The sequence below is a fragment of the Oncorhynchus masou genome, chromosome 12 (assembly GCF_036934945.1).
Source record: "Oncorhynchus masou masou isolate Uvic2021 chromosome 12, UVic_Omas_1.1, whole genome shotgun sequence".
Taxonomy (NCBI): domain Eukaryota; kingdom Metazoa; phylum Chordata; class Actinopteri; order Salmoniformes; family Salmonidae; genus Oncorhynchus; species Oncorhynchus masou.
In genome coordinates this window covers 49284342-49308474 of record NC_088223.1, presented here as the reverse complement: position 1 = coordinate 49308474, position 24133 = coordinate 49284342, and the positions used below count along the sequence as shown (strand labels likewise).

At 47.4% G+C, this 24133-nt stretch overlaps 1 protein-coding gene across 8 annotated transcripts in view; it reads right to left on the bottom strand.

The window, feature by feature from the left end:
• The window catches only part of dacha (dachshund a), a 130440-nt gene that overhangs the window by 10739 nt on the left and 95568 nt on the right, over nt 1–24133 (bottom strand). For 4 of the 8 annotated variants that reach the window (XM_064980888.1, XM_064980895.1, XM_064980891.1 and 1 more), the window contains 6 exons: nt 15847–15999; nt 15164–15336; nt 13396–13555; nt 13021–13095; nt 794–938; nt 475–632 (listed from right to left, as the gene is read on the bottom strand). In XM_064980888.1, coding sequence (XP_064836960.1) covers nt 475–632; nt 794–938; nt 13021–13095; nt 13396–13555; nt 15164–15336; nt 15847–15999 — 864 coding nt within the window. Of the gene's footprint in view, nt 1–474; nt 633–792; nt 939–13020; nt 13096–13395; nt 13556–15163; nt 15337–15846; nt 16000–24133 lie in introns of all 8 variants that reach the window. The other 4 variants (XM_064980892.1, XM_064980893.1, XM_064980889.1 and 1 more) reach the window with 3 other exon arrangements.

Below are 24133 nucleotides of genomic sequence, written 5' to 3'. Positions count from 1 at the left end.
CAATGGGTTCTATAACTGATTGAAATATTTTTAGCCAGATATTAATTGGTATGTTGAGTTTTATGTTCCTTTTCATTGCATAGAAGGCCCTTCTGGCCTCGTCTCTTAGTTCATTCACAGCTTTGTGGAATTTACCTGTGGTGTTGATGTTTAGGCCGAGGTAGGTAGCATTATTTGTGTCCAAAGGGCAACGGTGTCTGGATGGAATTTGCATTTTTTTAATTTATTTTTTTATCTTGGCTTCTGGACCTTTTTTGGAACACCTGACAGCAACTGTGCAAAATATCTAGGTGCTGCCCCTCCTTGGTTTGGTGACATAAGCACCAGATCATCTGCAAACGGTAGACATTTGATTCTCCCGAGTCCAGTAGGGTCAGGCCGGGTGCTGAAGACTGTTCTAGTGTCCTCGCCAATTCATTGATATGTATTCATTAATATATGGTATATGCATCTCTCTCTCTCTCTCTCTCTTACCTCGGCTGTGCAGTTCGGAGGTGAGCTGTCTCTCCAGACTCTCTCTCATCTCTCTCTCCCTGTAGAGCTCCATCTTGAGCTCCTTCCTCTCCTGCTGGACTTGTTTCTCCTGGACACGAGCATTGTCCACCGCTACCTTCAGCAGGCCCTGCGCCGCCCGAGGGACAGAGAAAGGAGCGCAGCACTTTAACCTTCAACTCCACCACTAACCACCAGCACACCATAACACACACACACACAAACACACACAGAACACCACACAGCAGCACCCACTCCCACCAGTGCCACTATTCCATGACATAAAGAGTGCGTCTCTACCTGGATGTTGGTGAGCAGAGTCTCCACAGAGTTGAGTCCGTCGGCGAAGAGGAAGGGGGCAGGGAAGCCTGGAGGCAGGGTCTGTCCTCCCAGGGGCATCTTCTCAAAGCCTGGCTTCATCATGGGCAGGGCCAGCTGCGCCTCATCTGTTTAACACGACACACAATGGACCTGAGCTTTACAACCAGCTTTATCACACGTCACGGGGCTGTTCAAATAAAACTGATGCACAAACACACATTCCCTCCCCTTCACAGGACCATATGAACAGTTTAATAAAGCTAAACGCATTGCTGATGGGAGCCAGTGGAAGCAGCAGAGAGGGAAGCAGCAGAGAGGGAAGCGGCAGAGAGGGAAGCAGCAGAGAGGGAAGCAGCAGAGAGGGAAGCAGCAGAGAGGGAAGCGGCAGAGAGGGAAGCGGCGTGCGATGGTGTGTGAGGAGGACGCCTGTATGTCCTGCACAGCCTCTCTCTGAAGAGTGGTTCATCTATAAGAAGCAGAGCGCAAACCCCAGATCAGAGCAGAGTATCACCACGGAGACAGCTACCGAACAGCAAAGAGCATCATATTTTACCTTCCCACAGACCCTCTCTATCCTCCCACCCTCTCCTTCCATCCCTCCCTCCCCCACCCACAGAGGGAACGACAGGCCCGCGGTCCAGGGGAGAATAGATAGAAGCCTGAGAGTGGCTCGAGCCATGATTCACCCGGATAATCTGGCTCGGCGAGATGACACCAGCCATCCCGGCTTCCCGGGGCAAGACAAATAGGACAGCCAGGGTGGGAATTGTGATGACAGTGTATCACGGGTCACATCGATTTCCCGCTGCGCTCCCAGGCTGGCCAGATAACCCTGCACTCCATTCTGCCCATTGTTCATATTCCACCTGTCCCACAAGCAATAAATTTCCCCCTGTACTGGAAAGGGCATTAAAGTAAAGAGAGGGAGAGAGAACGAGAGAGGTGGAGAGAGAGAGAGGTGGAAAAAAAAGAGAAGAACCCCCCCCGCCCCCCAACGGTTTGACAGTCTGTGATTAAGTTTTTCGTACCGACTGAAAGTGGTTCGCAGATCAAGGTCACACAGATATAGTGTGAAGCGGAGAGGATTGTGTGTGTGTGTGTGTGTGTTAAGAGAGACAGAGATAGAGAGTGATAGGGAAAGAAAGGGGGAAAAGAGAGAAGAAAAACAGTGAGAGAGGTGCGAGGTGAATCCTTAGATAAACTGAGAATCAGTGGGAAGATTTTCAGAGTTCAAAAATGGCATCTGCCAAACAGAGCATCAGTTCCCATCTTTGGCTTTTGTAATGGACCTGGTCAAAGACTTTGTCTCCCCCCTGCCTCCTCACCCCTCCTCACCTCTTCTCATCCCTCCTCACCCCCACACCAGGCCCTCTATAGGACTGCTTAGCAGCTCATCTGCACCCTGTCACAGAGCCTCTCTGGTCCCTTGCATTAAGAGAAAACTCCACCCCAAAACGACTGTATCTTTTGGTATTGCATTCAGTAGTCAATTGTTGATATAGACCCAATTAATGTTTGCATGTCAGCAATCAGGTTTTCAGGATATGTAACTTTCAAAATACAGAAATCTGACCAGATGTTTTTATTTTCAAAGTTACATATCTCGAAAACTTGATTGCTGACATGCAAAACATTAATTGGGTTACTCCTAAAAGCAGCTCTGTACTCTACTGTGTGCCCCAGCACCTCCCTCCCTCCCTCCAGTAGGCTCTCTACACCTAATTACTACTCTCTTTTAAACGACAGATTTATCTTGCTGCTGCTGCTGATAGCACACAATTCAATTCATTTTATTCCGTGGGCAAAGAGGGGGAGAGGGCTGGCCCGTGACATTTACAAAGTGCCCTGGTTCTGTCTCAGGTCACTGTAATGCGCACAAGTAATGATGCAGGGTGTGTATGCCGCCTACAGTGTTCTCTGTGCGTACGGTGTGTGGATGTGTGTATGTATACGTGTTTGTGTGTGTGTGTACACACGTCCCCCACCTGGAGAACATGAACAGCGTTCAGCCCGACTGTGCTGTAACATTAGGGAGGTGCGGGACAGCCATTGTACAACACTTGACTGGGAATCAGGTTTCTTTTGAAGGACCATGATGAACCAAAGACGTGGCTTCAGAACCCTCCACTTACACCCCCCCCCCCCCCCCCCCACAACACACAAACAGAGCAAACAAATAAATAAGTGAACAAACAAAAAGAAGGGGGAAGCGCTGTTTCCTTTTAACTCACCGCATGAATCAATCAATTATTTAACAATCAAAGCCTTTTATTTGCTACCCCTAAAAATAAAGACAATGTAATGTTTCTGAAAAGAAGGAGGAGGGGATAAAAACAGAGGTTTCAGAGGGTTTCAACAAAAGGAGAGCTATTTGAAAAGTGGGCTGAGTCCATCAACTCTCGTCGCAAAGCTCTCAGCAGAGAGAGGGAAAGCAACTCAAACGGGGAGAGAATGCTCCAGTGTTCTGCTCCAGAAGGCTGAGTTCCTTACCTGCACGCTCTAAGAGCTGTCACAGTGGCGCTGTAAGGACTTTGTCATTTATAGAATGGCTCTGTCCCAGATGTGAATAGAACATTCCCGACTGTGTGTCCACCACTGAGAACCTTCCTCATCCAGTCTTACCAGAAGTAGCTCTTATATCCATAACACCATATGGGCGAACAGATGCCCAGGCAAGGATAGACATAGAGGAGAAAAGCCTATAAAGCATCCACAGCAATATCCCATCGACACACTCTCCGTACTCCGGCCCAATTTACCCCCAGCAGCATATTTTCTCCGACTCCCCCGGTGCTGTTTGCCTCCATGTGATGTACTTGTTTATTCACTTCACTACATGTGTAGCCGAGCTGTCTGCTGAATATTCAATAGCAGCCAATTAGATGGTGATTTAGGCCAGCCCTGGTGGGTACCATGCGATTGTCAGGCCTACAACAACAACAAAAACGGCAGAGAGAGAGAGAGAAAGAGAGAGAGAGAGAGAAAGAGAGAAAGAGAGAGAGAGAGAGAGAGTGAGAGAGAGAAAGAGAGAGAGAGGGGGGGGCTCACTGTGGCATTTACATAGGATCAAGGAAGGTAAATAATTATAATGACGACCAAGTTGGATATCAAAAGACAGACAGAAAAGGAATAATTAGGGTTGGGGAGTTTCATGTCAGGTACATATTTACACATTTTGGTACACGTGTTAATTATATCAAATGCATAATCTTGACTCTAGCAGGACATGGGATACAGCAGGATACACATAGCGTTAGAACAGGTGACCCACTTCCCTGGTCTGCTCCATCTTCTTTTGCTGCTCTGTGGGCTGCACCGGACCCTTTCAAGAGCCGTACACTCTACATCCTTACACTATCTGGCTTGCAGGCTCACTAATCTCCATACAAACCAGACCCGGGGACAAATACGCCAATGTATGCCCTGTGTCTAAATGACATCCACATAATAAACAAAAAAATGTCAGGTGTAATTCAAAAGTAAACCTGTCTCTTTGTCCACTCGTCCTCTCTGCCCGGCACCTTATCTCAATGGCGCCCCCTTGTGTTCCTATCCTCTTTTCCCCAAAAAACTTGTAATCACCTGGCAACAGCACCCTTCAGTCTGCTCTCCAGCACAGAGGCTCCACTGTGTTTAAGTGGACTGATAAATGCATGGCGCTGTTCAGTCATTCGACTCCCCCAGCGGCACTTACGTGTATCACAAACCCAGGATCAGTCTCCAGCAGCTGGCAGAGCAGAGAGAGGCAGAGTATTCAATACCCCCCCCCCCCACCCCCCTGCAACGCACCAAGCATTCGTGATGAAGCACAACTCACAGGAGGGGCAGGAAGGGAGATGGATCTCTTCCCTGCCAACTATCTATTTATTCCCAACAAGATGGCAGGTTTTGACAACAGGCACCCAGGGAGCCATAAAGCTCTGGGAACCAAATGTCTTGATGATATTTATAGTGCTCTCAGAGAAATACTCCAATCAAACAGGACTCAGAGTATTGGCAGGAGGAAGAGACTCCAGGGGTGGCTTTTTTCTGCTCGGATCGACACACACACACACACACACACACACACACACACACACACACACACACACACACACACACACACACACACACACACACACACACACACACACACACACACACACACACACACACACACACACCACACACACACACACACACACCTGCTTCTGCTGGAGCTTTTACTGTTCTGGAATTGGAACTATATGTTCAAAGATTCACACTTTAGACTACAGTATGTCAACAATGTCTGTTTTTGCCAATTACCAATTAGGAAGAGATGTGAGCTGTTGTAATGAGACATTTGACAAATCTGGTGTTAACAAAATAGTCTGCCAAAATGAAGCTGGAAGTGAATTGGCATGTCTATATGTTTAATACGTTTAAAGTGGCAATCAGCAGTTGAAACAATGAAAAAAGCATCTCAAATCCACTGACAGAGTTACAGATACGAGGACTGACCATCCATGATATCAAAATGACAGTTTCCACCATGTTTGATGCTGTTTGTTTACATCTACTGTGTTCACAAAGTAAAACAAGCGTATATTTTGGGATCTGGTGGGGTGTGACAGTTGAACTAAGCTCATAAGGAATTCATAAGTCATATTTTTCAAGAATCAATGGGTCCAGAAAAATGGATGCTGCAACTACAGATTGCCCCTTTAATATTATTTTTTTTAAAGATAGTTTTCAAGGAAGTGCCATGACAACTGTGTGACATACTGGCTATAGATGAACACTTCTGTGGGTGCAGCACCCTTACAACCAAGTACAAGCTCACCCCTGGGATCTAACCTATTAATCTACTCCACCACTTCCAAATAATCCTGAAGGCCACATCCCCCCCCCCCCCCGACTTTCAAACAAGACAAACCCCCTGAACGACAGGCTGGATTGAGAACAGTCTGGAAGTGCATTAAAACCAGGCTCACAACGGAAGAACAAAAAAATAACACACAAAAAAAACAAGGTGAACTTAATGAGCTTAACCAAGTCAAGAAGGAATGGCCAATGTTCATTATTTTCCGAAGATGAAAGCATGACAATAAAAGTGAAACTGAAGAACAGGGCTGGGGAAGTGTGCGTGGGGGTCCTTTTATTATATTTTAACTGCCATACGTGGAAGTCGCTGTATACTAAATTGCTAAAGCACTAAAGATAAAGAATTGAAGGAATGTAAATTAGCGCTGAGTGCCGTCTGCGAGCTGCAGTCGGGCCCATAAAGCTGGCACTGCATTGATCTCTGCCCCGAAGGTAGCTAGCTAGCGTTCTGGTCTGTAAGGACTGCTGTGAACGCACAGAGCACAACATCACAAAGCACAACATCACAGAGCATCTACGTGTCCATTACATTATGGGGGGGAAAAAAAGATTGATTTCAGGAAAAGTTTGTTCTAATTCACAGAACTCACGTGGGGATTCCCACTTCAAAACTTGTGTCTGATGGAGAGAGGGGAAAAAAAAGGGGAGACGGCAATTTAGGTGGACAAATATAAACAGGAAGTGTGCAGGTAAATACATAACTAAACACGTTCAAAGGGATGAGAGGCTCTGTGTGTTTTCTTGCTTAATGCACCAACCTCCAGCTAATGAATATGCATAGATCAAATGAACCTTAATGAGGTATCTCTTCCCCCAATTAGCCTTTGAGTAGTGATATGAGGAATATTAAGTGAGAGAAATACTGGGTCAATACTTCTCTGGACCAGGAGAGATGAAGAACTGAGAGAGAGAGAGAGAGGGAGAGAGAGAACGAGAGAGGCAGAGAGAGAGAGAGAGAGGCAGAGTCAGAGTCCATACTTCTGTTCAGGAGTTCACAAACCATCACTAACCGTTTATTGGTTGGAAATGGGGGATTGATATATCCAGCACAAAAATCCTTTGAATTTCAATTTCACTTTTTTTAATTTTATTTTTTATAAAGGTGTTTGGGCTCTAACCAAACCCTCTGCAGTTTGTGTGTATGTGTCGAAGCAGCAGTGGGCTAGGCCTAGGGAGTGGGCGGCAGCACCATGTGTCCCCTGGCCCGGGATGCACCATGTGTGTGGGAGTGGGAATAACGGCATCCTGCCATGACACTAACACTGCCAACTCCACCTTCCTGCCCGGATACCTCACTCGGACACCGAGAGAGAACACATCCCAGGTAACAGTAACAGGTTCAGTCTGAGTGGGTACCCACCCACCAATCTACCCCCAGAACCAGAGCAGAACCACAGCACCTGTCTGTCCCCTCCCCCTACCACCCCCCTCTGACAGGAACGAGTGGGATAATTTATTACCCAGCCACTCAGCCAAGAGTGCTGGTGAGTCGGGTGACTTTCAATCGCTAACAACCTTGCCCTAAATTAACCAGCGACTATAATGGCTCACTCTGCTATCCACAAACACAAACGTCTCCGGTCTGGAGGCACAGCACAGTACTTATTTATGTATCCATCTTGAGACAGAGAAGCAGATAAGTTGTGTGTGTGTGTGTGTGTGTGAATGTGTGTGTGTGTGTGTGTGTGTGTGTGTGTGTGTGTGTGTGTGTGTGTGTGTGTGTGTGTGTGTGTGTGTGTGTGTGTGTGTGTGTGTGTGTGTGTGTGTGTGTGTGTGTGTGTGTGTGTGTGTGTACAGCAACCAACTGGCTACTGAAGACTGAAGAGGCCCACAGCTTAAAGCTGGAGTTTAATTAAACCATCACAAACTCACTTAGAACCGCAATCAGCCTAATGATCCAAAAGGGTCTTCAAAGCCGCCTGCGCGGATGGTCCCTTCTGCACATTACAGGGAAGGGTTCCCCCCATAAACAAATAGGCCCCCAACAAGATAAGAGGACGGAGCTCTTTAAAAAAAAATACAAAAAACGGCGAAGGCTTATGACGTGTTTTTATTTATTTATCCTTTGCCTTCGCAAAGAATAACCACATCTGTCGCCAAGAAGTTAAGAAGCCATCAGTTGTGAAACGCAGCCAAGCTGACGCAGTTAAAGTACAGACTCCTGGCTTGGAACAAAAAAGGGTGGGGGGGGGGATCATTTTTCCTCCCCCAGTGAAGGGGCTCTTTGCATTTGTTTTGACTGATTTACCGGTTCGCTTATCTCAAAGAGCGAAACAATGCTGCACATTTCTATCAGAAATCATTACAGGCCGTTTCAAATCATTTCCGCACAGCTAATTTCATAATGGCGGAGGGAAACATTGATTGTAACCAGATGCCTCATATCTGCCTTGTGGAAAACTGGCTGGTCCTGACATGTCCTGAGTCCACTTTGCTTTCTACTGAGGCCTTCACTCTACGGCCCATTCAGCCTGGACTAACACAAAACATACGTCATCCAGCTATGCCTCGGTGCAGCTTCGCTAAGAGGGACAGGAAGTGGACGGATGGCGTGCCAGGCCTCAGTTTCCACTCCTCCCAGGTGGGACACGGCTATGTATCCTCGAGCAGGGTGTTTAATCTGATGCACAGGTGGGTATAAACACAGAACCTGCCTGATCTCAGATCCCATCTGGACCCTGATGCTTCCTGTACATTCACACACAGGGACGTACATCCTGAGCCGTTTCCTTGGACGTGCCAGATGAAAACAGATCCGAGAGTGGAGCGCTGGATTGATAAGTGAGCGTTTACCTTTCCTCATGCCAGACATTCCTCTTGGCTGAGTCTCCACTTCCAGAAGTGATACTTGTCATTCAGAAGGACTACAGTAGTACTGTGATTTTCCTCCGGCTGAACGTAACGTCTATAATAAAGTAGACATGTAAAGGAAAAGGATAGTCGTATACTGAAAGGTTATAGGAGAATGACAACATGAGAGGAAAAGAACAAAGACAAAACAAGGACCTCGTAACGTATACAAAAGGTCATAAGTTGGACGATACCAGTACACAGCAATACTCGTTGCTATCGTGGCAAGGATACAAAACGCCGAGCGGATGAACTCATTTTGGTAAACAGCCCTAATGTTGGAAACAAACATCATTATGGTTGTCGTCCAGAGTCAAACGTATTTTTTTTCCAGGCTATGGCACACAATATTTCACAAGCAGCAGGTTTTTAAAGGACCTGGTACTGGTATCGTCCCGGCCCTGCTCACAAGGGGAAAGAAAGGGTGCGAATTTTGAAGACCGAATGAAAAGAGGGATAAAGAAAAGAAAAGTGTTCAAGCGAATCTGAATGTTGCAGCATCGAGGTAACATCCAATAATGTTTGCTTCGCACATCTGCTGAGAATCTTTGTTTGTATAGAAATGTAAAAACTTGTTCAGGACGGGAATGCAGAGTAGTATCTGGGCTAGGGACTGAATGGAGGGCACTCTCAAATGCCTCACATCAGAGAGAATCATCAGTAACAGAGTACAGCAATTACCCCTCCTCTCTCCTTTGCTCCCAGAGAGAGAGAGAGAGAGAGAGAGAGACAGAGAGAGAAGAGAGAGAGAGAGAGAGAGAGACAGAGAGAAGAGAGAGAGAGAGAGAGAGAGAGAGAGAGAGAGAGAGAGAGAGAGAGAGAGAGAGAGAGACAGAGAGAGAGAGAGAGAGAGAGAGAGAGAGAGAGAGAGAGAGAGAGAGACAGAGAGAGAGAGAGAGAGAGAGAGAAGACCTTGCCCCCAGCAAACCCCGTCCGCCACTGCTTCTTCGCCCTGCTCCGGCTCTCACTCTACTGACCAGCAAAGCCAGTGATTTATGGAGCTGGAGAGAGGGGGTTCACTCCATGGACTCCCGCCCGAAAAAAAGGTGCTCCGTGCCGGAGGCTGGGCCATTCATCACCATGTACCGCCGTGTCACATTGTTTATCATACAGACTCAGTCTAGCATGGGGTGCCCCAACTCGTCCCCTTCCCGCCACAACAATCCACACCATGCAAACATTATTCAAAGATTGGAGCCCTCTCTTCACAAGGCTCTATTGCCTTTGGTCATGCGGGACGAAAGGGTAAAGAGAGAATATGAAAGGTAATAAGCTTTACGGCTGTTGTGTGGAAGTGTCAGGAGTCAGGATGCTGCTGGTTACAGTGGATATTGAGAAAAGGCTGAGAGGGGACCGACTGAATCCTTAAGTCAATGTAAGGCTGCGTTCGGACTAAACTTGGCCTTGGTGTGTTGAAGCTCAGCTCAGCATTGGCCAGACTAGAGCGTAGAGCCTGGTGATATAGAACAGTTAGCTCAGCATTGGCCAGACTAGAGCGTAGAGCCAGGTGATATAGAACAGTTAGCTCAGCATTGGCCAGACTAGAGCGTAGGGCCAGGTGATATAGAACAGTTAGCTCACATCCCTTCAGGGATGGAGGCTTCCACCAGTCCACCATAGATGCTGCTGCCTGTCCCATCGCCTATGTACAGCCCATGTTGCTCTCCTCTGCCCTGGGTGGGTGGGTGGGTGGGTGGGTGGGTTGGGGGGGGGGGCACTGTAGGTCACAAAATCATTGGTGGGCTTCACTGGGATATTTGAAGTATGTCTTTGTGTGCGTGTCATGAACTAACACTCACACTTTACTATATTGTACGTTTGGTGTTGAAAAGAGGAATCATATGCAGGAAAGAATGTGAATGTGAAGTATTAGGTTTTGAAACAGAGGTGCCAATCATTTTGAGCCCTATCGTTTTGGATATATGTTTTTATTACTCGTTAAATAACATCCCTTCATTTTTTTCAATTGTTTTAGCATTAAATAATATCATCGTAGATTTTCTTTTTTTAACCTACAATATAGCTCAGTATATGTATGTATTGAATACAACTTTATCAAGGGTGCCAATCATTTTGGACCTGTCTGTATATAAAGATGGGTATTAGGAGTGTGCGTGTCTGAGTGTGTATAATTGGCGATAAAGAAAGAGAGCAGGTCAGTGTGCTTGACGGGTAAGTATCAGTCTAAGACCTGAATACACAGTTTGTGCATGAAAGCACATATGGGTTCCATTAAAAGACAAAGACAATTTTGCAAGGGAATGTCTCCACGCAAAGAGAGAGCGAGAGAGGAGAGAAAGATGGAGGGGGAGAGAGAGAGATAAAGGGGCAGGGAAGAGAGAGAGAGAGAGAGAGATAAAGGGGCGGGGAAGAGAGAGAGAGAGAGAGAGAGAGAGAGAGAGAGAGAGAGAGAGAGAGAGAGAGAGAGAGAGAGAGAGATAAAGGGGCAGGGAAGAGAGAGAGAGAGAGAGAGAGAGAGAGAGAGAGAGAGAGAGAAATAAAGGGGTGGGGAAGAGAGAGAGAGGCAGAGAGAGAGAGGGGGGGGAGTAAAGAGAGAGATAGAGAGGGGGGAGTAGAGAGAGAGAGAGAGAGAGCGTCTCCCTTCCTAATCCCAGAGACCTTGTGTCACTGACCTATATCCACTGCTATGACAAGGCCCACTTTCTTTTCCCTACCAAACCGGCGGCCTCTCTCCCAAACAATAACAGCGGAAGGAGGAGCAGGAGGAGGGTGGCAGGGGGGTGGATTATGTTCCAGACACATTAATAAAATATGGTCAGAGGCCAGGTGCACATTGAATCTCTTTAAAAGTGCCTGGGGGCATCTTTGCTCCGTCTCCTCGTGGTAGTGTGCTGTGCATTAGATCTTACCATCTGCCGGTTCCCTTAACCATAATACAGCAGCAGGCACAAACATACATGATGAGTGGAAAAACTGTCACCACACACACACACACACGTCGACACAAAAAAAAAACGCTGCGCGAACGTGTAAATACCCACAGTCACACACGAGAAAACATGCTGACACCCTGTGTCGGCCCACGATACACAGTTTGTGTGTATGTGTGTGTGTGTGTGTGTGTGTGTGTGTGTGTGTGTGTGTGTGTGTGTGTGTGTGTGTGTGTGCGTGCGCGCGTCGGGCCACTGACAGAACCACACCCTTGGCCACCAGCGCTTTGCGACGAACCTCATAAATAAACGCTTCGTAGATGTTCAATTAAGGCCCTAATTAAGTGATTCATTAAGACGGACCGTCCGTGACGCTGATAGAGAGTCGTACCAACGTGACGAAGAAGAGGGGGGTGTACTTCTCCGTAATGAGCTCCCCTGGATGTGAAGGTGAAGGCCTCTGTTACCGATGCAGCTGGGATAGATGCTTTCTCGACGATCAGGAGATCGTGGTCTCGCTGCTATGAAGTGGCTGTGTGTTCATCCACAGTAGTATTAGTATGACTAAATGCAGAACATGAGCTAATCTCCCAGGAAGGCTCTCAGGGGGGGATGTCTTTGCTACATGTATTTACACACATCCTGCTTGTATCAGACATACACACAGACACAGGGCCGGCCCTAGCCTTTTGGGGGCCCTAAGCGAAATGTTGTTTCGCGGGCAGAACAGAGAAAGAAAATCTCCAAATTTTGCCATGGGCCACAGAGAATACCGTACGGTGCAGTTTTAAAGCATTTTTGCTGCCATTCTACACATTTTGCCACAGGGTGGAGGGCCCCCTAGTAGCCGGGGGCCCTAAGCGACCTCTTATGGAGCCGGCCCTGCACACACACGCACACACACACGCACGCACGCACGCACGCACGCACGCAAGCACGCACGCACGCACGCACCCACACACATACACACACAGGCCTCTTTTAGTCTGAACTCACAGGAGACCCACTCTCTCCCTGTTAGCGAGCCCCCCCCCGAAGGTTCCTACCTGGGCCTCCCTCCAGCCTAATTCCCCCTGACAGTGATGGATGCTTGGGGGTTACTGCGCCGCGCTCCCTAATAATAGGAACTTGTTGCATAAGAAAGGAGTCGGGGAGTCGGGGGGCCCCTAGTAAAATGCTGTGATTCAGATTAATGGTCCGGCAGGGAGACACATCTTTACTTGGCTGTGCTGTGGCCACGGTAACCATGGCGGTGGGGGCGCTGCCTCTGGGCGCTATTTAACCCTTGTCTGTGATGTTCCCATGCCGCTCCGCGCGCTGCCACCGGCTGAGTGTGCCCGTCATTCTGACCCAAATAAGTCTCAGCGACGCTGGGTTGTGTTGTCCAGATAGCTTTCATTGATTCTCTGTATGTTGACTTAGAGCCTCATTTCTCAACGGACTATCAGATTCAGGGGCTTTGTAGCGGGGACACTAACCACGATAACTGGAAGCGCTTTATCAAACCTGGCTCTGTTATACGTTTCTCCTTAACAATGGCCTTTGCTTAAAGTATCTGCTCTCTTCTCCCCTCTCACACGAACACAAACACACCATACATAGAAACAAACCCGACACATACCTTTCTCTTTGAACATCTTTTTCATGTTGATCCCAGCCTCTCGTTCCCCGAGGCCTCCGTCAACCGGATTCATCGCTGAAGGAACAAACACAAGTCAGTGTTCGACACATGTTTATCTGCAGCTGTGTGCCAGTCTCCTTCTTTGTCTGTTTCTACTGATTATTTATTTACAAACAACTGTTGAGAGAGAGAGAGAGAGAGAGCGAGAGAGAGAGAGAGAGAGAGAGAGAGAGAGAGAAAACACAGAGACTCAGAGAGACAGAGACATGGAGAGAGACACAGACAGACTCAGAGAGACAGAGACATGGAGAAAGACGCAGAGACACAGACAGACGCAGAGACAGGCAGAGAAAGAAAAATGTGCTTGGGTCTCACCCAGGCGGTCTGGGGTGTGTTGGTGTGGGGCTGGGGAGCTGGAGGCACTGCTGCTGGGGTGTGAGGAGGGCTGGGAGCCCGGGCGAGGACCTTCCTCCATGGAGGGCGCCGGAGAGGGGCTGTCCTGGACACACTCCTGCCACAGAGACCGAGGGTCAGACTGGTAAAAAGTTAAAATTCTGCAGAGCCACACACACACATATAAACACACACACTTAGCTAGCTACAACACCTGTGGCCAACTCAGATCTACTGGCCTCTCATCCCTAAAACTCCTAACGTCAGACAGGGAGATAAAGCCCTTTCCTCGCTGATATCTATATAGGTAGGGTAAGGCAAACAGGCCGGGGTGAAGGGGATGCTGGGAAAGTAAACAGCACCAGACGCTGCTCTCTCCCTCTGCCATCTGCGAACCGGGTGGCACTATTTAAATAGAGCAGATCTACGGTACGACGGGGGCCCTCTGCCCTCGCCACCTCGCCAAAAAACACACCCCTCCTCTCACTTTGTGTGCGGGACACTAAAAATACACCCCAACATGCCTGTCTGGAGCAGGTCACTAGGGAGAGGGTGCTGTGTCTGTCTTGATGGGTGAGCTAAGCAGTGTCACCCATTTCAGACAGAAGATGTGGCATATTACCGTAAAATATATATATATATATATACTGCAATATATACGACCCCCTTTCAAACAGACCCTTATATACCACTTTCTTGCAGGTATACTCCTTTTTATACATATCAGTGGGTAACTGGCAAATTGGGAGTTGTGGGTTAGTGTCGGTACACCACGGTGGGCTGTTGGCATTTCAAATTAGGGAGGAGTCAAACAATGGAAGTGTCCGTGAATTTACCTGCAGAAAAGCAGGGAACCGTTCACACAAACGCATTTTGTATTTTGGTTACAGGGTCTGTGAACAAATGCAGGACTCATGACGAGGTGTTTCGTTGGCTTTTCATTTGCCATGTTTGTCCCCTTACTCCTTTCAGGTGCAGTGAAAACCGGGTACAAATCATTAGGCAAATTGGTGGAAACGTTGTCTGTGTACGAAGTATGAATGGGGGAAACGTGTGAGTGTCTGATCAAACGCAAATAAAGGAATTCGGTCAATCGATCAACCTGATGCTGGAAAATAGCAACAGGAAATGAAAGTATGGATTCTAAAGGCATTATGGGAAAATAACACATTTTTGTGTGGTTGTGTGTGTCTGTCTATCTGTGTGTATCTGTGTGTGTGATATATCCCTTGCCTGTTCTCTAAGCCCCTGGCTGTCTCTGACACGAGCCATGAGTCTCAGCGATACACACACACACACACACACACATTCCCGTAGCAGTCTGCCAACCCCCTGTGTAGGACACATTTACCCATCCTCTCTGTTCTGGCCTCATGTGGGGAGACGGAAGGAAAGAATCTACTCAGTATACTCAACCATATCTACAGATCTCTAAATACATCCATGAGGATTGCATACTAATGACATAAAAGCCCTCTGTTTTCTTATGTCGATATTAACATGCTTTCCAACGTGGAATTCTACTCATTACTGGCCTCTAGAGCTGAATTCCACCCCTCGTCAACAGTGCTGTTATTGCAGCCACAGCCTAACATGCATTTTAAACGGGATGAATGTCTCTCACTTTCTGCACATTCGGTTCTCATATCACTAGTGGTGTAGTGAGCAGTGTTGAAATACATTCACAGATGGATGGTATGAACTGTGAACATGTGTGTGTGTGCATATGTGTGTGTCTCTTTTGTCTTACCTTGATGACAGACGCTCCTGCTCTGGACAAGGGGCTGTGCATCTGAGCTGCAGCGGCCATGTTTGCGATGGTGTTCAGGTGGTTCATCTGGTTCATTGCCATGGCAACAGAGGCAGGCGGCAGGCTGACGGGCAGCAGGGGGTGGGGCATCATCATGAATGGAAGGTCCAGTCCTGCAGAGAGAGAGAGAAGAGATAGAGTTGGGAGAGAGATAGAGAGAGAGAGAGAGAGAGAGAGAGAGAGAGAGGGGAGGAGGAGAGGGAGGAGAGAGAGAGAGAGAGAGAGAGAGAGAGAGAGGAGAGAGAAGAGAGGAGAGAGAGAGATAGAGAGAGTGAGAGAAAGAAAGAGAGAGAGCGAGAGGGGGAGAGAGAAAGAGAGAGAGAACGAGAGGGGGGAAGAGAGAGTGAGAGAAAGAGAGAGAGAGACGGGAGAAAGAGAGCGAAAGAGAGAGAGAGAGAAAGAAGGGGGAGAGAGAAATATATATAGAGAGAGAGAGATGAGAGAGAGATGGATGGATGTTTAACCTTTTCCTACACAGCACACTATTACACTTTATTAGATACGTTTGTATCGCTTAAACCATAGCACAGACAGACGACCATACAGAGTTGGTGACAGACTGAGGGAGACGTGCGGGGAAAGGGGAAGGAGGCAGGATGAGTGTGTGCAGGCGTCTGACTCACGGTTGGCCAGTAGGTGGTTCTGCTGCAGAGAGCTGAGGTGGGAGCTGGACAGGCCGTGCTGCCCTGACAGGCCTGCGTGACCGAGGCCGTGGACAGCGCCGGAGGAGGGGGGAGACTGGAGCTTCTCTTTGTCCCAGGAGGACTCGCTGCCGCCTGGGGACACATACAGGGGAGACAAGCGGAGGGAGGTGAGCAGGAGGAGCCCGCCTACACAACAGCCCAGTAGCACACATCCCAATGGCATGAGACTAGGGTGGCCTGTGAAAGCACAGCCCTGCCTTGTGAAGACCATGTAAACAGCCTTTAAATGACCACTGTAGGTCCCTGTGAGATCCACATTCAGGCTGGGTTACAGCTGAGATATGGTACTGTACGGCCGAGTAGAGTAGCGTTGGGCGCTATTGCAGTGATCACCACAGGCAGGCAGGCCATCCATTAGAACGAGGCAGAACGTGGCACAGGAAATCACCTATTTCCTGTCAAATCCCAGCTCGGGGCCCTTAAAGGGTTAACACGTTCCAGTCAACGCTATTCGCGGCTGAGTGTCTCATATACATAAATAAATCAATAAAATGAAATGTAATGGAAGCCCAGTGGCGAGGAACCATAAAAAGACCTAAGTAGAGTTACGGAAGGGAGGGTGGGGGTGGGGTGGAGGAAGCAAACGCGAGAGGAGTCGAAATCATTGTTCAATTCTGCTTAATAAGCAACTGAAGTCCTCCGAGTGAAATGCCAGATGGTGTTTTTGCAACAGATTGCAGTGAGTGATTCTTCTAATAATAATGCGAATTAAATTCTTCCTCTGTAGGATCCCCCTGCTTTTCAGCGGGGACCCATTTGAATGAGAGAAGAAAACAGGAGAAGAAAAAAAAAACAAAAAAAAAAAACCGTCTAAACCAATGGCTGAGTCCAACACCTGAGGCTCAGGGTCCCTTTGCAAGAGTGTGTGTATTTGAGACACGGCGCGCAAAGCCTGTGTTGAAGAGAGAGCATTGTTCAAGCCTGCAAGTAGGTTTAAGCACGAGTGTGTTGTGGTCCACGACCGCCAAAGACAAAAACGGATATTGAGAGAGCAGTGTGTATTCGAATGTATCGGGAATGAAACAAAAGGACAACGAGAGGGATATGACTGGGAGGACAGATGAAAACAAGTAGGGTAAACAGCTCTAGTTATGAACGGCTCCATCGGGTACACGCTTCGTCTAAGTGCTATCCGATATTCTTAAGCGGCCCTGGAGAAGTTATAAGACCGCCAAGTAATCCTGGAAAGGATGAGACCTTTCAAACAAAAAGACGAGAGCACTGAAAGACCGAATAAAGGCTTATAGCGATGAATGTCTTCAAAATCCCCTCCGTTCCAGGCGCTTTAGAGAGAATGGGGCCTGAAGGGCACAGAGGAGAGCCAGGTCTCAGGAGAGCCTATCCCTCAGTACAGGTCTACTGGGAACGGTTCGCCTGGCGCTCCTCCCTCCTAACGCAGCGGCAGCCTCTAACTTTTACTGGAGGTCCAATGACTCAACCGTTTGACCTTGGTGACCGGACCACTTCAGTGGCAATTCGGCTCGGACTTGAAGTTCCCGTCGGTGCAGTATATCAGAGGGCGGGGGTGCTAAAAAGTCCCCAGCAATGGTGCTGATGGCCCATTTGGGCTGCATCCAAGGGCTCCCCCAGCGTTGGCTAGAGGCGTAATTAGCCAGAGACCCTGCCAACGTAGAGAGAGGGAGAGAGAGAGAGAGAGAGAGAGAGAGAGAGAGAGAGAGAGAGAGAGAGAGAGAGAGAGAGAGGGGGGGAGAGAGAGAGAAAGAGAGAGAGAAATAGAGAGAGAGAGAGAAATAGAGAGAGAAAGGGGGAGAGAGAAATGCCATTAAGGCAGCGATTCTGCGCCCTGTCCATCCGTCAGTCATGCTTTGAGAATGTGTCCATCAGGGTGCGTCTCCTTAGCCCTCGCTGACAGAGCTGGTTAACAGGATGCTTTAAAAAGCTCAGTGTAATTACACCGCCCCGACACTACACTACACTGGACCTGAGACCCCCATCCTCTACCCTCCCTTAGCCCAAAACCCAAGACATGTCTCACACCTCCTCTGTCGGTCTCTCCAGCTTAGCGTATGTCTCTCTATCTTGCTGTCATCTCTCTTTTTTTTTCTCTCTCTCAATTTCTTTCCGTCTCTCCCTCTCCCTCTCCCTCATCCCGTCTCTCTCTCTCTCTCTCTCTCTCTCTCTCTCTATCTTCATCTTAACATCTCTCTCTGTCTCTCTCTATCTTTCTTTCATATCTCTCTCATGTTCGCTCCATCTCTACCTTTCCATCTCCCCCCCTCTCCCTCCCCTTCTCCCCCTCCCCCTCTCTTCTTCCCCACCCTCACCCCCTCTTCCCCCTCTCTCCCCCTCCCCTCCCCCTCCCCCCCCCCCTCTTCTCCCCCTTTCACCCCCCTCACTTCTCCCCCTCTTCTCCCCACCCTCCTCTCTCTTCTCCCCCTCTTCTCCCCCTTCTCTCCCCCCCTCTCTCCATGGGAAATCAATTAAGCCTGGCTGATCCAAGGACATTCAGTTACAGCAACGCAGCAGAGGAAAATTACGGCTCAGCGACACCTTATTCTCAGGGATCAGTAATTATGCCCCGAGGAAAAGCGCTGTTTCACTGTGCATGCACTCTCAACTAGATATCCATGTCAAATACGGAAAGTAACCCAACAACAATCACTTCAATGGTCATGGCCTGTACATACTACAGCACATGGTGTTATTCTATCAGTCTGTGCTGGTATATATCCCTTCTGTCAGATATATTTATCTGGGTACTATCTGGTTCGAAGCATCTATGAAATTGAACTTAGAAACTACAGACAAATGATAAGATATACAAGTGACGGCCAAAAAAAGATGGAAAACCTGAGGAAATGAGGGACACAAAGTGTATTGGAAGCAGCTGCTTCCACACAGGTGTGCTTCCTGAGTTAATTAAGCAATTATCATCCCATCATGCTTAGGGTCAGGTATAAAAAAAAAATTCAGCATGCCATTGTTTTGGCTACAATGGCTCTGCCCCCATAGGATGAAAATTCCCCCAATCCACAGGGGCAAGAGTGGTCACTAAATGGTTTGACGAGCATGAAAACGATGTAAACCATATGCCACGGCCGTCTCAGTCCCCGGGTCTCAACCCAATGGAACACTTATGGGAGATTCTGGAGCAGCGCCTGAGAAGGCGTTTTCCACCGCCATCAACTGAACACCAAACGATGGCATTTCTCGTGGCAGAACGGTGTCGCATCCCTCTAATAAAGTTCCAGACGATTGTAGAATCGATGCCAAGGCGCATTGAAGCTGTTCTGGCTGGTAATGACCCAACGCCCTATTAAGACACTGTGTGATGGTGTTTTCTTTATTTTGGCACTACTTTATTAGTCCACACGGCAGGGATCATCAACTAGAATCAGCTACGGGATGACTTTTTTATTGGGCGGATGGTCAGGGGGCTGGAACATGATTGTAAATCATTTGTGGACCTCAAATTGACCGCAAGAAGCCAAACAGATATAACATTCGACTAAAACACAATCGTTTCGAACCTGGCTTGCGTTCGTATACGGTCGCATCCACTGAGTGTATGAATGCATTAGGAATACCTTGCTAACATTGAGTTGCACCTACTTCGAAGTTAGCGGTTTCAAACGCTCGATAATTGTATGAAGGTCCATCCTTTAACGACTGTCCTGATTGTTATGTAGTTGGAGATGGGATCCATTTGTAAAAAAAAGTAGAAAGTTGATTTTTATGTTTCACTTGACAAATCAAGAGAAAATCTGCTCACGGCAGAGGTTGTTTAAAATGCTACTTTTATCAAAAACTACAGACTTCAGCACCCAAAGAAAGGCTCGAAGTTACACAGGACAAAAAAATAAATGGACATTTAAGAATGGACAATGTATTAAAGAATAGACATTTTCACAAGTGTCGACTGATAGTGACTTAATGTAGTTGGCGGTACACACTTCTTGGAGCATCACAACTTAACTCCGTAGATGACGTTATACACTGAGTGTACAAAACATTAGGAACACCTTCCTAACATTGAGTTGCACCCCCCTTTCCCCCCAGAACAGCCTCAATTTGTCGGGGCATGGACTCTACAAGGTGTCGAAAGCATTCTACAGTGGTGCTGGCTCATGTTGACTCCAATGCTTCCCACAGTGTTGAGTTGGCTGTGGGCGGTGGACCATTCTTGATACACATGGGAAACAGCTGAGCGTGAAAAACCCAGCAGTGTTGCAGTTCTTGACACACTCAAACTTTTGCGATTGGCACCTACTACCATACATTGTTCAAAGGTACTTAAATGACCCTCTGAATGGCACACATACACAAATCATGTCTCAAGGCTTAAAAATCATTCTTTAACCTGTCTCCTCCCCTTCATCTACACCACATATGTCAGAGTCAAGGCCCGCGGGCCACATCCGGCCCGCGAGAAGGTTTTTTACGGCCCCTGGGATGATCTTGATTTATTATTAGAACCGGCCCGCAGACCGCAGCAAGCCGGCAGCCCGCAGATCTTTTACACGCACCAATACTACATTTCCCACAATGCAACGGTGACGCACCGAGCAGTAGGCTGCTTCATTTCAATATTTATTGGCACAGCAGTCGTCAGCATCACAGTAAAATTAACTTTCAGATACCCATCAAAAATGGCAAAACGGAAGGTGGACACTGAGAACCGGGGTTTCAAACAAGGTGGGAGTCGGAGTATATGTTCACGGAGGTAGCTGGAAAACCTGTGTGTCTTCTGTGTGGAGAAAGTGTGGCGGTACTGAAAGAGTATAATCTGAGACGACATTATGAAACGAAACACGCGGACAAAAACAAGAATATGGACATGGAACAAAGGCTACAAAAGGCAGAGGAATTAAAACGAGGCATGTTACTTCTCCTTAAACAAAGTGTTGTTTTTGATTAATAGATTTTTGCACTTTATTTTATTGTATTTCAATCCAATTATATTTTAAAAATATTTCAGTTGAGTGGATGATAGAAAATTGCTATTATTGTATTTTTCTTTGAAGTAAATTTAGCCTTCTTTTGCTAAAATAGAAAATATAGGCTACTGATGGTGCCTTGAATACCGGTTTCTTTAATTTAATGTTCATGTTATGGGGATTTTTATATAAAGGAAATTTGTCTTTTGTGTCTGTTGAAAATTAAAGATTACTGACAGAGCCATAAGAAAATATTGCTTTATTTATCTGATCATATTGGAATATATTTGTTAGGTTTTCAGTAGGTTCAATTAGGTTCACTAGACTATATGCGTCATTTAAAAATTTTTCAATGAACATTCGAACAGTCCGGCCCTCGGCTTGTAGCTAAATTTTTTATTTGGCCCTCCGTCCATTTGACTTTGACACCCCTGATCTACACTGATTGAAGTGGATTTAACAATTGACCAATAAGGGATCATAGCTTTCACCTGCATTCACCAGGGCAATTTATATCATGAAAAGAGCAGGTGTTCCTCACGTTTTGTAAAATGTGTGTATGTCTTTCTATTATGCGTAGCAATACTTTTGGATCAGATTTCCACAATTAAAATCACTTGGAGCTGATTTGCTGGTGTTTTTACAGTCTTTTATGTCCAACAAATACACGTAAAGCTTAATAAAGAGTAGTGATACTAGGCAGTGATACTAGGCAGTGATACTAGGCAGGGCAGTGATACTAGGCAGTGATACTAGGCAGTGAAACTAGGCAGAGCAGTGATACTAGGCAGTGATACTAGGCAGTGATACTAGGCAGGGCAGTGATACTAGGCAGAGCAGTGATACTAGGCAGTGATACTAGGCAGTGATACTAGGCAGGGCAGTGATACTAAGCAGGGATACTAGGCAGTGATACTAGGCAGAGCAGTGATACTAGGCAGTGATACTAGGCAGTGATACTAGGCAGAGCAGTGATACTAGGCAGAGCAGTGATACTAGGCAGTGATACTAGGCAGTGATACTAGGCAGGGCAGTGATACTAGGCAGAGCAGTGATACTAGGCAGAGCAGTGATACTAGGCAGTGATACTAGGCAGTGATACTAGGCAGGGCAGTGATACTAGGCAGTGATACTAGGCAGTGATACTAGGCAGAGCAGTGATACTAGGCAGTGATACTAGGCAGTGATACTAGCCATAGCAGTGATACTAGGCAGAGCAGTGATACTAGGCAGTGATACTAGGCAGAGCAGTGATACTAGCCATAGCAGTGATACTAGGCAGAGCAGTGATACTAGGCAGAGCAGTGATACTAGGCAGAGCAGTGATACTAGGCAGTGATACTAGGCAGTGATACTAGGCAGAGCAGTGATACTAGGCAGTGATACTAGGCAGTGATACTAGCCATAGCAGTGATACTAGGCAGAGCAGTGATACTAGGCAGTGATACTAGGCAGAGCAGTGATACTAGCCATAGCAGTGATACTAGGCAGAGCAGTGATACTAGGCAGAGCAGTGATACTAGGCAGAGCAGCGATACTAGGCAGTGATACAAGGCAGTGATACTAGGCAGAGCAGTGATACTAGGCAGTGATACTAGGCAGAGCAGTGATACTAGGCAGTGATACTAGGCAGAGCAGTGATACTAGGCAGAGCAGTGATACTAGGCAGTGATACTAGGCAGAGCAGTGATACTAGGCAGTGATACTAGGCAGAGCAGCGATACTAGACAGTGATACTAGGCAGTGATACTAGGCAGAGCAGTGATATTAGCCATAGCAGTGATACTAGGCAGAGCAGTGATATTAGCCATAGCAGTGATACTAGGCAGAGCAGTGCTACTAGGCAGAGCAGTGATACTAGCCATAGCAGTGATACTAGGCAGAGCAGTGATACTAGGCAGAGCAGTGATACTAGGCAGAGCAGTGATACTAGGCAGTGATACTAGGCAGAGCAGCGATACTAGGCAGTGATACAAGGCAGTGATACTAGGCAGAGCAGTGATACTAGGCAGTGATACTAGGCAGTGATACTAGGCAGAGCAGTGATACTAGGCAGTAATACTAGGCAGAGCAGTGATACTAGGCAGAGCAGTGATACTAGGCAGTGATACTAGGCAGAGCAGTGATACTAGGCAGTGATACTAGGCAGAGCAGCGATACTAGGCAGTGATACTAGGCAGTGATACTAGGCAGAGCAGTGATACTAGCCATAGCAGTGATACTAGGCAGAGCAGTGATACTAGGCAGAGCAGTGATACTAAGCAGTGATACTAGGCAGAGCAGTGATACTAGGCAGTGATACTAGGCAGAGCAGTGATACTAGCCATAGCAGTGATACTAGGCAGAGCAGTGATACTAGGCAGAGCAGTGATACTAGGCAGTGATACTAGGCAGAGCAGCGATACTAGGCAGTGATACAAGGCAGTGATACTAGGCAGAGCAGTGATACTAGGCAGTGATACTAGGCAGTGATACTAGGCAGAGCAGTGATACTAGGCAGTGATACTAGGCAGAGCAGTGATACTAGGCAGAGCAGTGATACTAGGCAGTGATACTAGGCAGAGCAGTGATACTAGGCAGTGATACTAGGCAGAGCAGTGATACTAGGCAGTGATACTAGGCAGTGATACTAGCCAGATCAGTGATACTAGGCAGAGCAGTGATACTAGGCAGTGATACTAGCCAGAGCAGTGATACTAGGCAGAGCAGTGATACTAGCCAGAGCAGTGATACTAGGCAGTGATACTAGCCAGAGCAGTGATACTAGCCAGAGCAGTGATACTAGGCAGAGCAGTGATACTAGCCAGAGCAGTGATACTAGCCAGAGCAGTGATACTAGGCAGAGCAGTGATACTAGCCAGAGCAGTGATACTAGCCAGAGCAGTGATACTAGGCAGAACAGAGATACTAGCCAGATCAGTGATACTAGGCAGAGCAGTGATACTAGCCAGAGCAGTGATACTAGCCAGAGCAGTGATACTAGCCAGAGTAGTGATACTAGCCAGAGTAGTGATACTAGGCAGAGCAGTGATACTAGCCAGAGTAGTGATACTAGGCAGAGCAGTGATACTAGCCAGAGTAGTGATACTAGGCAGACCAGTGATACTAGGCAGTGATACTAGCCAGAGCAGTGATACTAGCCAGTGATACTAGCCAGAGCAGTGATACTAGGCAGAGCAGTGATCCAAGTTAGTGATACTAGCCAGAGCAGTGATACTGGGCAGTGATACTAGGCAGAGTAGTGATACTAGCCAGAGCAGTGATACTAGCCAGAGCAGTGATACTAGCAAGAGCAGTGATACTAGCCA